The following is a 13,522-nucleotide window of genomic DNA, read 5'->3' as shown; positions in this document are numbered from 1 at the left end:
AAAAAAATAAAGTCTAAGTTACTAACCAAGGCATCAAAGATGTGGGTGTTTATAAGGAAAGTAGGGTGTAATAAAAGATGCTATTGAGTTGCATTGTGTGAATTGTAGGATTCAGCATTTTAGGAGCTTGACCTGTATCAGGGACTAAAGCTGGATTTATACTTTTGCATTAAGGGCTTATGCCGTACTTAAGGCGGTTAGGTGATCTCTCCCTTTTGCCTACCTACGATACCCCACGGGGACCACAAGAACCGTGATTAGTCAGCTTGGTTGCTTGTGTTTTCTCCTAAAAGTTTCTAATGCTGGTAAAGATTGTTCAGAGATAGAAGACAAGACGAAGCTTGATTTCTTGTGCCTAACCGAAACCTGACATAAACCAGGAGACTACTCTGTGCTTAATGAGGCCTGCCCTCCTGGCTAGTTACATGGAAAAAGGCCTGCAGCTCCGGCTGTGGTGGTGGTTTAGCAATCATACACCAGGCTGAACTGAAACTGTCTCCCCTGCCAATGCCTGATCTTTTTTCTATGGAATGCCTTGCTCCAAAATGTAAACCTCCCTTTCCTCCTTGAGATGCACGACCTCCTCACTTCAGTCTGCTCCAACATGTCAACCAACATTGTCATTGTTGGTGATATGAATATACATGTCGACAACCCTTCCGGTCATTTTGCAGTGGAGTTCCTGAGACTGATTGAGTGTCTTGGCCCAAAGCAGCATGTTGATGACCCTACTCACACCAGGGGGGCAAACACTTGACCTGGTCATCACTTACTCCAACTCCATCAATAACCTACAGGTCTATGATATGGGTATGTCTGACCACAAGATTAATGGATTTGACATTCTTGTCTCCCTCTACTAAACCTAAGCGTCAAATGCTTTTTTTCAGAACTGGACAAGCATCAATCCAGCCATCATGACTCTGGACCTCCAGCACATCACCTGCCCAGCTTCTGCATCAGTAGATGACCTAGTGGCCCTCAGTGTCTTTCATCTTCATGCCCCTGTCATGACACATGAGGTCAATATTCCACGCTCTGCTCCCTGATTCACTCATGACCTGCAGAAAATAAAAACAGCTGGACGTGTCCTGGAACAACGCTTTAGACGCTCTGAGCTCGCTGTCCATAAACTGGCCGTCCGTGAACATCAAAGGACAAAGTCCCTTAAAGATGCTCGATCACATTTCTACTCCAACCTCATTAATAACAATCATGGCAACCCAAAGCATCTTTTTTTCCACCATAAATATTCTTTTTCAGATCTAAGGTCAACAACATCCGCTCTCTGATGTCCAGCTCTTCCTCTCTGCCTCCTCCTGTCATCGACCCTCTGTCAAGGAGCTCGTCGTCTCTACTCCATTTTACTGGTGCCAAGCAGAGCCACATTAAGGAAATCCTCAGGAAGATTATTAACTGTACTTCAATTTCACACTGCACTAGGTCCCGAGACTATTTGGTCATTGAAAATCAACACACTAGCACTGAGACTGGGAAACTGGCTTTTAAATATTACTCTCCACACAAGTGGAACAACTTGCAGAAAATAGCAAAATTAGACGAGCTAATCCCACTTAATCATTTTAAATCTCTTTTAGCTGACACAGGGCGGTGTGAATGCACGTCTTTTAATTGAGCTTTAACTTTTATGTGCATGTATTGCTTTTATTGCCTAAATATGTTTCATGTTATCTGTTTTTATACATCGCTTTTATTGTTTCTTATATCTTATGTTGCTTATTGCTTATCTGTCCATATTTGCTTTTTATATTTGCCGATTGTTTCTTATATTCTATAATTGTATTGTATTGTCAGTGCGTCCTTGAAAAACAGAGCTTCCTCTCAATGGTGTACACTGTATAAATAAAGGTTTGAATGACTGTATGAAAAAGAAGAAACTCTGAACTTGTGCCCTGGACCCCATTCCCACAGCTCTGCTGAAATCATACATCCCCATTCTCAGTCTCCTGATCATCCAAACTGTCAACCTCTCCCTTGAAACTGGTAGTGCTCCATCTGCCCTTAAGGTCACAGTCATCCGCCCCCTCCCCTCAAGAAGCCCACCCTGGACCCAGAAGTTCTTGCCAGCTACAGACCTATCTCCAACCTCCCTTTTCTGTCAAAAGTGTCAGAGTAGGTGGTTGCTTCTGAGCGTCAGGACCACCTTAAACACAACAACCTATTCACCTCCACACCACCATTGGACTGTCAGACTTCAGTGGTTTCAGTCCTACCTTTCCAGTAGGACTGAGTATGTCTCATTGGGAGGATGCAGGTCCAGATCGCTACTTATCACATGTGGTATTCTGCAAGGGTGCCCCACCCTGTTAACCCTCTACATGCTCCCTTTGGACGTGTCATCAGCAGACTGGAATGTCTTTTCATTGCTACGCTGATGATACCCATCAAAACCGCCCCAAGCCCTTCTGCAGGCATGTCACGCCTCAGCACCTGTCTTGAGGAGATAACGGCCTGGATGAGCAAAAATTTCCTCCAGTTAAACAGCCAGGACCTCCCTCTTTCCTCCTTAGTCACTAATCTGGGTGTTAGGTTTGACCCTCAGCTGACTTTTGATGACCATATAAGACATCTATGCAAAACCTCTTTCTACCATCTCAAAAACATTTCTAAACTCTGCCCCTCTCTAATCCTGTCAGAGAGAAACTTGTTCGTGTCATTATCTCCTCAAGACTGGACTACTGCAACGTGCTCTTCACATGGATCCCTGACAGGAGCATCCAGAAGCTCCAGTACATTCATAACAGCACTGCCAGGATCCTGATGAGACTGCGAAAGCACAACCACCAATTCTGTTTTCATTGCCTGTCTCCTTCAAGATTGACTTCAAAGTCCTGCTATTCACATACAAATCCATCACTTGACATGCGCCTCCCTACCTACAGGAACTGATCACACCACTAACCCCCACCCACACCTTCAGATCTGCCAACAGCTTGCTTGCTCCTCCAGTACTAAGCTCAGCACTATGGGGGATCGAGCCTTCTGCTCTGCTGCACCACACTTGTGGAACAGCCTTCCTAAACCATCTGAGGGCAGCACAGACCCTAGTCTATTTTAAAAAAGGCCTAAAAACCTTTTTATCCAGGGAGGCTTTTTCATCTGAACTCTTATTACTATTTTCTTTATGTTGTGTGTTCTGTGTTTTTAAAACTGTAGCACTTTGGGTTTCACCATGAATGAAAAATGAGGTACATATTAAATGTATCACTATTATTTTATTATTTATCTTTTCCTTTTCAGTAACACACATCAAGCAAAAACATTTCTACTGGAAAACCCTCTGCTCACCACAATGCCTGCTCTCTATCACAGAGAATGAAAAGCATAAAAATGGCAACCCATATATGTTAATCCTTCCCAATATACACTTGAGTCTCCATAATTATCAATATGATGATACAATTGTTTTACTTGTGTCTGCTACAGTTACTTATTGTATTTCAGATTTCTCTGTAATGCACTTTGGTGAACACATTTTTAAATGTGCTCTATAAATAAATTTGACTTGACTTGTATCACAAAGTGAATGAAAGAAGGTAAACTTCCTGTTACATTGGGAATATAGTTAAAACATGATACAACTTGATCACATACAGTATGATATCCCCTTGTGTCAAGCTTAGATCTAGCTTAAAAGTCAGGCTATCTTGGCCTCTGGTGCATCAGTTTGCCATTATTTTTTTTTTTAATAAGCTCTTGGGAGTCTTTAACTTTATGAAAGTGCAATACTTAATCAATGGAGTGTCTCTTTAAGCTCATCTTGTTTTTGGAGTCAATGTAAGTTAGTTTTGATAAGATCATCAGTCAAACACATAAATGCAAAATGTGCCACCAACACTCAAGATGTCAAAATGACTTAAAGACTACATGCTGAAGTCATTTCCTGTGCTCTGTCAGCGTGTTCACCTTTAACTCTTTCGTTATTATCATGGATTTGCTGAAGAACAAGATAATATGAAAATCCGGGTGGCAAAAACCAACCGATGTCAGCTGCTTATTTCTCTCAGTAGGAGAAGTGGAACTATTGTGGTAGAAGACTCTTTCTCTTCTTTTGTTTCTTTATTAAATAATTCCAATATGTGACCAATAACTATCAAGTGAATTATTGTGTTTTACCACAGTGATACAAAAATTCAGTTTTTGACACAATTTATTGCTGACTTCTGTAGAATTTACTTACCCCTGAAGGCCTTCGTGCTCCATCCATTGTCATCTAATGTCTCTGAGAGACCAAAGTCACAGAGGAATGTGTCTCTGCAGTCTGCAGACAGCAGCACATTGTCAACTGGAATAAAATCAACACGCAGGATTTAGAGAGACAGCTTGTTTTCATTTGGTGCTCATTATGAAACAGTTGACTGAGAAATGAGGAGGCTGTCAGAGGCTGTCAGAGTGATGGGTACACAGGAGGCCAAAGCTCCTGAACAGCCATCCTGAGGCTGCATAAGGTAACATCTCCAAAAATAAAGCATGCACACACTTTTTTTCCACCTCTTTGTGAAGATCTAATATGATGAGACTGGTTAATTTGATGGTTGTTGACTGAACGAAACCTGCTCGCAGCGAGCTCAGAGGACAATGGAGGGGCCTAATTTGAGCGAGCCCCTTCCTACTCAATCCTCTCAGTGGGGATTACTGAGGGTTTAGGGGTGAGGTGTCAGTTTAGGATTATGGACCATCACTGCGAATGTCTGCTGACAACCAGTAGCTAGAGGCTTTACTAGGCTCCCTCCCTCCCTGTAAGTATTGCTGATAATATCAAATCCACTATCACGACAATGAAAGATGGGACACGGTGGGGTCTCACAACTAACCAAACAAGGTAAAGTTGGAGTCCATAGCCTGTATATACATATATCACACAACATATGAGTATATGAATATATTAGTATATATAAGATATGAGTACATTTTTTAAAAATACATGATACACTATAAAAATACAAGACTCTAAAATGTAGAGAAAACACAGTGAATGACCTTTTGTTTGTAAAATATTCCATATAAAATACATAAAAAAATACTCCATTGCAATGAAAGGTCCTTCATTCAAAAGTACAGAGGTATTATCAGCACATAGTAGTTAATATTTACTATGAATAATTGCCCTTTGAAGAGTTTTATATCACTATTTATATATAATATTAATGGATTATTATTATTGATACATTAACATGTAAGCAGCATTTTAATATTGTGGCTGCTCAAGGAGGAGATAACCATAACAAGTTTATGTACTGGGTAGTTAAATGCATCATAAGAAGATAAGATATAATGTCATTGGAAAGGAAGTATGAATCAGCATTAAAAGTAAATATTCAAGTTAAGTTCCTGAAAACTTAAAGCTGCATTAATTACATGTTGTTGTTTTTTTGCCATTTGAGAGCAGGGCAACAAGCTAAATTATCACATTATAAAGTTGATATGGTGAATGTGTTAGCAACATTAGCAACATTAGCATTCATTTAGAGTCACGTTTCGAGCCACCTGACAAAGTAGTGGAGTAGAAGTAAAATGTGGCTCCTGTCAGCCCTCTGGGAGAAATATTTGGCTCTTTAGCTGCTAAATGCTTCACTATGTTCACCAGCTATTTGCTAACTGTGTCTGTCTTTCATTTCTTGCTGAGCAGGTAGTGTACAGTGGGGTTTTTCAGAGCTTTGTTGCTGAGAACAGCTTCCTGCTACTGCTGGAAATTAGGTTGATGAGAGTTGTGAGAGACAATCAAAACATTGAGCTGAAAGATGCTAAAATGCTCCGTAAAGCTGCGGGGAACTGCAGAGTTGGCTGATAATTCTCTGAGGTTACTTCACTACTCCATCCTTTCACATTACAAATACTCATTTGATCCATTATTGACATAAAAATATTGATTAGGGCAGCTTTAAGTACAGGACTTGAGTAAATGTTCCCACCACTGCTTTTATTTGCCTTACCAGAGATGCCGTTTTTGTATTAGAACTAAACGCTTAGATTTAATCTTCTGTTCTAAACCATGATCCTACCTTTGACATCCAGGTGCAGGACCTTTCTGTGGTGCAGGTGTTCCAGTGCCCCCAGTGTCTGATGAAGGTAGTGCAGGGCCAAATCCTCAGGTAGGGTTTTCATCTCTTTTAAGAGCTGGGCCAAACAAGCTGAAGTGGTTCGGACAAGTGCGGTTACATTATAAGACTACTCAAACTACACATTTACATTTCGTTACATTCTCATTATGATAGAGTATTTGTGTTATTGTTGACTTTACCTGGTTTCAAGTCCATGAAGAGCATAACGTTCAGCCCCTCCCTCACAGCCCCGAAGAGCTCCACAACACGAGGAGAGTTCAGAGTGCTCCACGTGTTCACCTCCTCTCTGCTGAAATGACTCAGTGGAATCTGAGATAAGTGGACATCGATGAGCTCACAAAACATTTCAGCAATTTTTAACTTGATCATCATTTCTGAGCTCAATCTATAAGGGGAATATTGTTTAGAAAGCTTTGGGTGGTGCGTATCTGGATTTTAAGTGACTCATTCTTTCTTGGCTCACCCTCTTGGCCGCACATTTGAATCCAGTCCTTCTGTCCCGAACACAGAATACATCACCGTATGAGCCGTTCTGGATGTGGTTTTGGATGTGATATTCCTCTCCCTCCCTGTACTGAGAACTATTGGGCTGGAGTTGCTTAAGGATACAAAAGAAACACATTGAAAGCATAAATGAGAAACAGGCTGAAGGAAAAGATGGAGCAGCTAAAACATAAAATCATAAGGTCATGGCAAATGTTTCCTGTCAGTTGTCAAAGGAAAAATACCCACTGCAACCGAACGGCAGCTACCACGGCTTGAGGCTGAAGCCGATACTGATGTGTCTTAAAGTGCAATTCCACCAACGGCCACTAGATGCTCCAACAGACTTCCATTCAAAAAGTATCAACGTCCCTCTACAAATACTCATTTTTTTTCAAGAGTCATTATGGTCTCAATCTCTAAATTCAGATCATCTAATAAGTGTGCTGGTGCTCAATTTGGAAATTATTGCTCTGTTAATAAGAGTTGAAGACTTATAGTAGCTTTGATGGCTGCCGTATGGGTGTTGATTGACAGCTGTGATTGACAGCTGGCTCACCTGCTGCTCTCCCTGGCTCTGGGACTCGCACTGAGTCGGACTATTGTCATAATATTTCACTAAGTTTAATGTTACTTGATTATGATACCTGCCCTGTTAGCACAATTAAGCTAAAGTAGCTAACGTTAGCCCAACAAATAGGCAACTGTTATGTTCACCATAACAACTAATGAGATAACTGATAAGACAAGGTTGTGTTTAGAGCTTGTTTGGCTGCCCACAAGTGACCAAAAAGTATTTTATTTTATCCTACTTTTTTACTTCTATTCCACCATATTTTATGTATGTTTTACTTCACTACTTTTATCTAATGATTGCATTGCATTATGGGCTTTTGGGACCTTTACACAGGACTAAAAATCAAGACATCTTTGCCTCTGCTGCTTCGATTTAGACCATTCTTATTTTAATATGCCTCTTGTGAATCCCTCTACTTTGAGGAAGTGCAATACAGAATTGCTGGAGTACGCCTTTAAGTAAAGAAACATGTGACTTCTTTGACCTCTGTTGTGACATGAATGATTGGGGCTAGAAGTGTGTGCCTGAAACTTATTAAGAGCAGTGTTTGGTGTTAGCTTATTATAGTTTAAGGGCATATGTTGGCATGTTAGTATCAGCAAAGTTGTGAATGAAGATAAGCTAAATGTAAATGTCTTACATGATGAAATATGAGTCCTTCATTGACAGGTACACTTTGTTTCCAGTCATTCAGAGTCTGTTTTTTCAAATCTTCGAAAAAAGGTGAAACAAAGAGTTTTGGCATCCGCATCACTCTTCCTCTCAGGCCGTCCAAAACTGTGTCAATATCGCTCACGTCAGCAAGACTAAACACACACGGAGATGTATTTACAGTGTGCAGGGGAGTGTATGTGGAGTCTGAATTTCCCAACAGGCTTTGTGCACACCCTGAAGCCCTTGTGGAACCACTGGAGAAGTCAGAGTCCCACTGACCGTGGGAGGATGAGGAGTTAAAACCGGACACTCCCATCAAGTCAAAGGTCAGATTTGACACGCTGGCTTCAACTATAAACCTGTCTCGCACTTGTATGTCATCCTCTCCGCAGTAAGATGAGTCTGACTCACTTTCATGAGTGTAAATAGATTCAGCACAGTCAGAGTCTGAGTCTCCTCTGTCATCAGTGCTGGATGTGTCCTCTGTGTCTATTGATCTGTGCTGGTCCTCTGATAGTGACACATCCTCTAATCCCCTGACACAGTCACACACATCTGCACTGCTGTGACCTTCATACACACAGGAGTGCGGGTCTGCACGGCTGCAAGGGTGTGAGACTGAGTCAGTAAACTGAGGAGGCGGCGGTATGATTTCAGTAGATGATGTCATCTCTCTGTCTGCTGATCTCAGCCAATCAATCTCCTGCACCCACAGGCCCCTGATGATCGGAGGTTCTTCCCCTTCCTCCTCGCTTTGTCGTGTCTTAATTTTCCTGCGCTGTTTCCTCTGCAGGTGGTAGTGCGGGAGTTTGGTGGCGCCGTCGAAGTCCTCGTCTTCTGTGTCACTCGTGAGTGCAGTTTCCTTGCTGAGAGGCCTGCAAATGAGATGATATATGATGTGTTTTCCAATTATTCTGATGGGATAAGGTTTTTTTGTGAAAACATGTGCAGTCGATGTCTTGTCACCCTGTGTCAGATCCATTGTGAGGTGTGTGTGTGCGAGTAAAAGTGCCTTTTTTGATACTACCACAGGGAATCACTAAAGTCAGAATTTTTTAAGGCCTACACAGGATGTACTTTGGGTCTGAGGCTGCTGTGGGTTTGACTTCTTAGTTCTAATAAAGGAAAATCTTAAAGCTACATCATACAATGATATTTTAAACAATAGTGTGATACCAACTGTTTGTGTTTGTCCCTTTCCTGTTTCAACGTGACAACGCATCTGTACACAAAACCAGCTCCATCAAGAAATGGTTTTCCCAGTTTGGCGTGGAAGAACTTGGCTGGTCTGCACAGAGGCCTGATCTCAACCCTTATCCAACACCTTTGACATGAACTGGAACATCGACTACAAGCCGACCTTATCTCCCAACATCAGTGTTGGACCTCACTAAAGCTCTTGTGGCTGAATGGGAGCAAATCCACTGCAGCCCAGTTCCAACATCTGGTGGAAAGTCAGCAAATTGGTTTTGACAGAGCTAATATGGTCCAGATTATGTTTTCTAGTAACATAATGAGGGAATGTTGTAAAGAAACATATCTGACAAGTTGCAAATATGCTCATACAGAAGGTAAAATGTTCACTGACAACGCATTTGTTTCCCATCTGACCTTGTAGCACAATATCCGCTGACAGTAACGACAGCATTGTCAAACTTTTTTATTGTTATGTTTAGGTCCTGGTGGGGAAAGATCATATCATCATCAGAAAAAGTCTGCAGTGAATTTAAGCACAAGACTCACACACACACACGAAAAGTGTTTATTAACATCTAACTGAAACCACAATCTTTTATTAACCTTAACCAAAGTGCTTTTGCTGCCTAATCCTAAACTAAACACACATGGAACTCGTATTTGTTCTCTCGTGTCAAATTCTTGAGCTTTGTTAATAATCAAGGCAGCCAGTAAAACAGTAATATCAGTTTTTGTGGAGGATCTTATAGCAGCAGATTGGTCTTGGACTGACATATCCAATAATCACATTAGGCGTAATGTTCAGGTGTCCACATACTTATGGCCATGTTGTATGTACTATAGTATTTAGTGTGTATATTGTGAAGTACCTGTTCTTTTTAAGCAGCTGGGATCTCGAGTAGGGGCACTCTGTGTTGGAAGGGGTGAACTCTTGAAAGTCTTCTCCTGAGACAGAGATAGCGACATCTTATTAACAGAGTTTTAATTCAAAAATATGAGTCAGTTCATCAATCAACAGCCTGACGCTACTGACAGGAGGTTGTATTTGGTGCTTGAATTTTCTTGGTACGTTTACAAAAATCTGGGCTATCAGCAGCTATCATAATGGTACAATTATTCCCCAAATTCTTTCTTAAGTAGGACTGTTCAGTTGTGAATATTAATGATCTTTGGTATCTCCGCAGGAAGGAAACACAATGATTCAATTCCTTGTCTTCTATCCTGCAGGGTTTATTATTGTTAAAATAAGGAATGTGGGTAAGTTTTTCATTACTGGCTGTTTTCTAAAAGGTTCAGTCAGCGTATTTAAATTAATGGCACATTGTGCATTACTGTGTTAACAAAGCATATCGCCGCTGTTTGATAAAAACTGTGTTTTCCTTCTTTTATGAACTCGGAAAACAGTCTTGTTTGAACTTTTTGACTAGCATGAACTTTTGACTTCATTTAGCAGATTTTGGGCAGATTGCAGCAGTCAGAGGTTTGCAGATTTGAGTGGAGAGAAGGTGAAAATCCAAACATTATGAAAAAAGTGTCAAACATCCATCATGCCATGTATAGTCTCAGTGGGAAATTAACCCTCTATGCCCACTATTAGAGTAGAAGAACCCCAGCAATGACCCACATAGACCCACAGTCTTACTCTGAGCCTGTGCCACTATGGAGACGCATGCGTTCTCCTCAGACACTTCCTGCCCCGCTGTGACCACATGCTTGGCAGTGCCGTGCTGCATCACTCGACTCAGATGGGGGGTGATAGCTTGGACCAGCGACTCCTTTTCCTCCTCGCACGCTTGGCTGTCGTCCTCCTTGCCAACAAACGAGAGCTCAGATCCCCCGGTCACGATGACAAACGGAGTGTTGGAGTTGAACATCCGAGGAATGGCCATTTCTCTGTCACTGTAGCTGTGCATTGACGTTATGAGAGCTGAAGAAAAAAAAAACCCCACAGATCTAAAAGGATTCACATCAGTACAGACATACTACCACATAACTTCTGGTGATGTTTTTGGGTCAGTCATGTCCTATTTCAAGCTCTGAAAGTGGAAATCATGGCCAAAATTTTTCAAACAAAAATATTGCAGGACAAGAGTAATATATATAGGCATGAATTTGTTTCATCAATAATTTTAGTCATTAATTAGAGTTAATTTTGGTGCCACTTACTTTAAAACAATCTGTAACACCAAGAGAGATGAAAAATACAAGAAATTATATTATATTATATATTATAAATATTATATATTATGGTGATATACTGTTTGTTTTGGTCATTATTTTAGAAGGTGTGTGATCAATTGTGGTTTGAGTAACCTCAACCTATGGGTTGGGACCCCTGATGGGATCACAAGATAAATCTGAGGAGCCGAAAGATGATTAACAAGTTAAGAAAGAAAAAAAAGTAACAACTATACTTCCACAACAGAAAATGATGTTGATTATTTTTGTCTTTTTGTGGATAAATGGATAGATTTACCTGTTCAGGCTCTGAGAAGGGAACATGACTGTTTGGCTGAACTGTGTAAAACTCTTAAACATTATGCAACCTGTGACGAGGGGTCTCGAGTGAGAAATCGGGAACTACCACATTAGAGGTATCGGTCTGTAAAACTCGCCCCATCCTGCCTTCAAGGGTAAGGTTGGCAATTTTCTATATTTTTCTTATTATCAACAAATGTGTAGAGCCAAACCAGCAATGAACTGATCTACTTACAAGTATTGTGTGTGTGTATCTAACACCTGATATATCTTATTCCTCTGTGCTGTAGACCTCTGTTGTTGTCCAAAACCTATTAAAAACATATAGTCTTTGGAGCCGTTCCTAAACAAACTACCATAACGGTGCAGGGGCTCTTATAATACATCCTGATAATACATCCATGGTTGCACCCCAGAGACACAGAGGCATTTTTCACATTACATCCCTAATTCGGATAGTTAGAGATAAGGTTGAAAATCAGCCTTTAAGAAGCTGCGACAGCTCTAAACCCTAGAGTATTTTAACTGTGGTTACAATAAATTCTAGGTGTGATCATTTTAGAAACATTCAGGCATCAAACTGACCCCATAATAGAAACCACCCATGTCAGTTCAACTATAGTAAAACAGTAAATAGGTAATTGGCAAGCATCTTAATGTGGTGGCATTTGCCGTGGCCGGGTGTGAATGAACAGACACCACTAGTGAGCCTGGCAAAGTGAGTATAAATAGCATGCAGAGATTTGGCACGCTGAGAACTAGCCGCATGCCTTCCACTGGGCCGGCCAGCTGTCAGAGTCTCTCTTCCTCAGCGCTCGCCATGTCGACAGCGAACACTGAGGGATCAAAACACAGACACTTCCCACACAGAAAGACAGCACTTGTCCTGAAATCCTCACACACAGAGCCTGCGAGCGGAGGAGATAGCGTATCTGAAGTACTTCTGTTTGATAATGTAAGGAGTTTATGTGTGAACGCATGTAGAAATCAACAGGTGTCTGTTTTTACCTGCGACTCTGTAATTTTGTTATATAATTAACCTTGTTTTGAAAGACAGTGTTGAAAACAGGTTAAATAAAGAGTTACAATGAGTTATGAACATTCCCAAAGGAAACTCACTATTTTAATATGATAATTTGAACTTACTGGTACTGAGGTGACACTCTATTTAAGGCTCAATCAGTCTCCCAGGACATGCAAAGATCTACATCTTTAACACTGGTCCCACATCCCAAACAATGACAGATCCACTCCTCCCATGGTGCACTGGCAGTTCACTTCCTGTCAGCTACGCTACTCGCTTCCCAAAAAGCCACTCTGTGAGCTGAGAGTGAGGACACCTCCAGTAAAACAAAGTCAAACTGACAGTGTGGTTTAAAGTTCCAGTTTTGGTGAAATAGTGCACAAACAGAGCACACACTACCTCAGAGGGAGAATCAGTTAGTCGATCCTTTCCTTTCCTGTCTCAGGTTCAGGTGAAATCACTGCAATGGTCCTGTAGAAAAGAGGAGAAAGAAGTTTCTGCTCCTTCCTGACTGTCTGTCTCTCTAACTGTCTGTCCGTCCTGTGTCATGTGTGTATCCGCGTCCAAGTATACCGGCTTCCTGCCCCCGCAAGCTCTGTCGATTGGTCGACCATGTGTGTGAGCTATGAGCTCTTACACCTCAGTCACCCCGGGCCCACCCACACGCCCCGGTCTCCACAGATACTGTACGTGCCCTCAGTGACACTTGGAGGTCTGTCTTCTCCTTCCTTGAATGTTTCACATTTTGTTTTTACTTTAAGGACCAAATTTAGATCCAAATCATCCAGTGCATAAATGTTGTTTGACATAATCAGTCAGATTTGCTTGTGACTAAATTTGCAGGAGCAAGTTTGAATGTTTTAACTATTAAACCTCTCTAAGAGTGAGTATTATAAATCTGTGTCGAGAGTATCAACAAGAGAATAAGTGTCATGTTTCTAGATTAGATTAATGAATAAATTCACTGACTGGGCTAAATTAAAGTTATAATTAAGAGTATTTAAATACACTTACTTTAGATATACT

The 13,522-nt window shown here is 41.1% G+C and overlaps 1 protein-coding gene across 1 annotated transcript in view; it reads right to left on the bottom strand.

Moving 5' to 3' along the window:
• LOC137172089 (mitogen-activated protein kinase kinase kinase 14) overlaps nt 1-13,104 on the bottom strand; it is an 18,032-nt gene extending 4,928 nt beyond the window's left edge. The window contains 8 exon segments of the mRNA XM_067576347.1: nt 4,202-4,306; nt 6,024-6,152; nt 6,263-6,392; nt 6,547-6,681; nt 7,784-8,672; nt 9,864-9,939; nt 10,637-10,921; nt 12,896-13,104. Of these exon segments, the coding sequence (XP_067432448.1) occupies nt 4,202-4,306; nt 6,024-6,152; nt 6,263-6,392; nt 6,547-6,681; nt 7,784-8,672; nt 9,864-9,939; nt 10,637-10,907 (1,735 nt within the window). The 5' untranslated portion in view covers nt 10,908-10,921; nt 12,896-13,104.
• Nucleotides 13,105-13,522: the final 418 nt, after the last annotated feature.

This window comes from Thunnus thynnus, chromosome 20 (genome assembly GCF_963924715.1).
Source record: "Thunnus thynnus chromosome 20, fThuThy2.1, whole genome shotgun sequence".
Classification (NCBI taxonomy): Eukaryota; Metazoa; Chordata; class Actinopteri; order Scombriformes; family Scombridae; genus Thunnus; species Thunnus thynnus.
The sequence above is the reverse complement of the archived record's forward strand: the minus strand, read 5'-3'. Positions and strand labels throughout refer to the sequence as shown.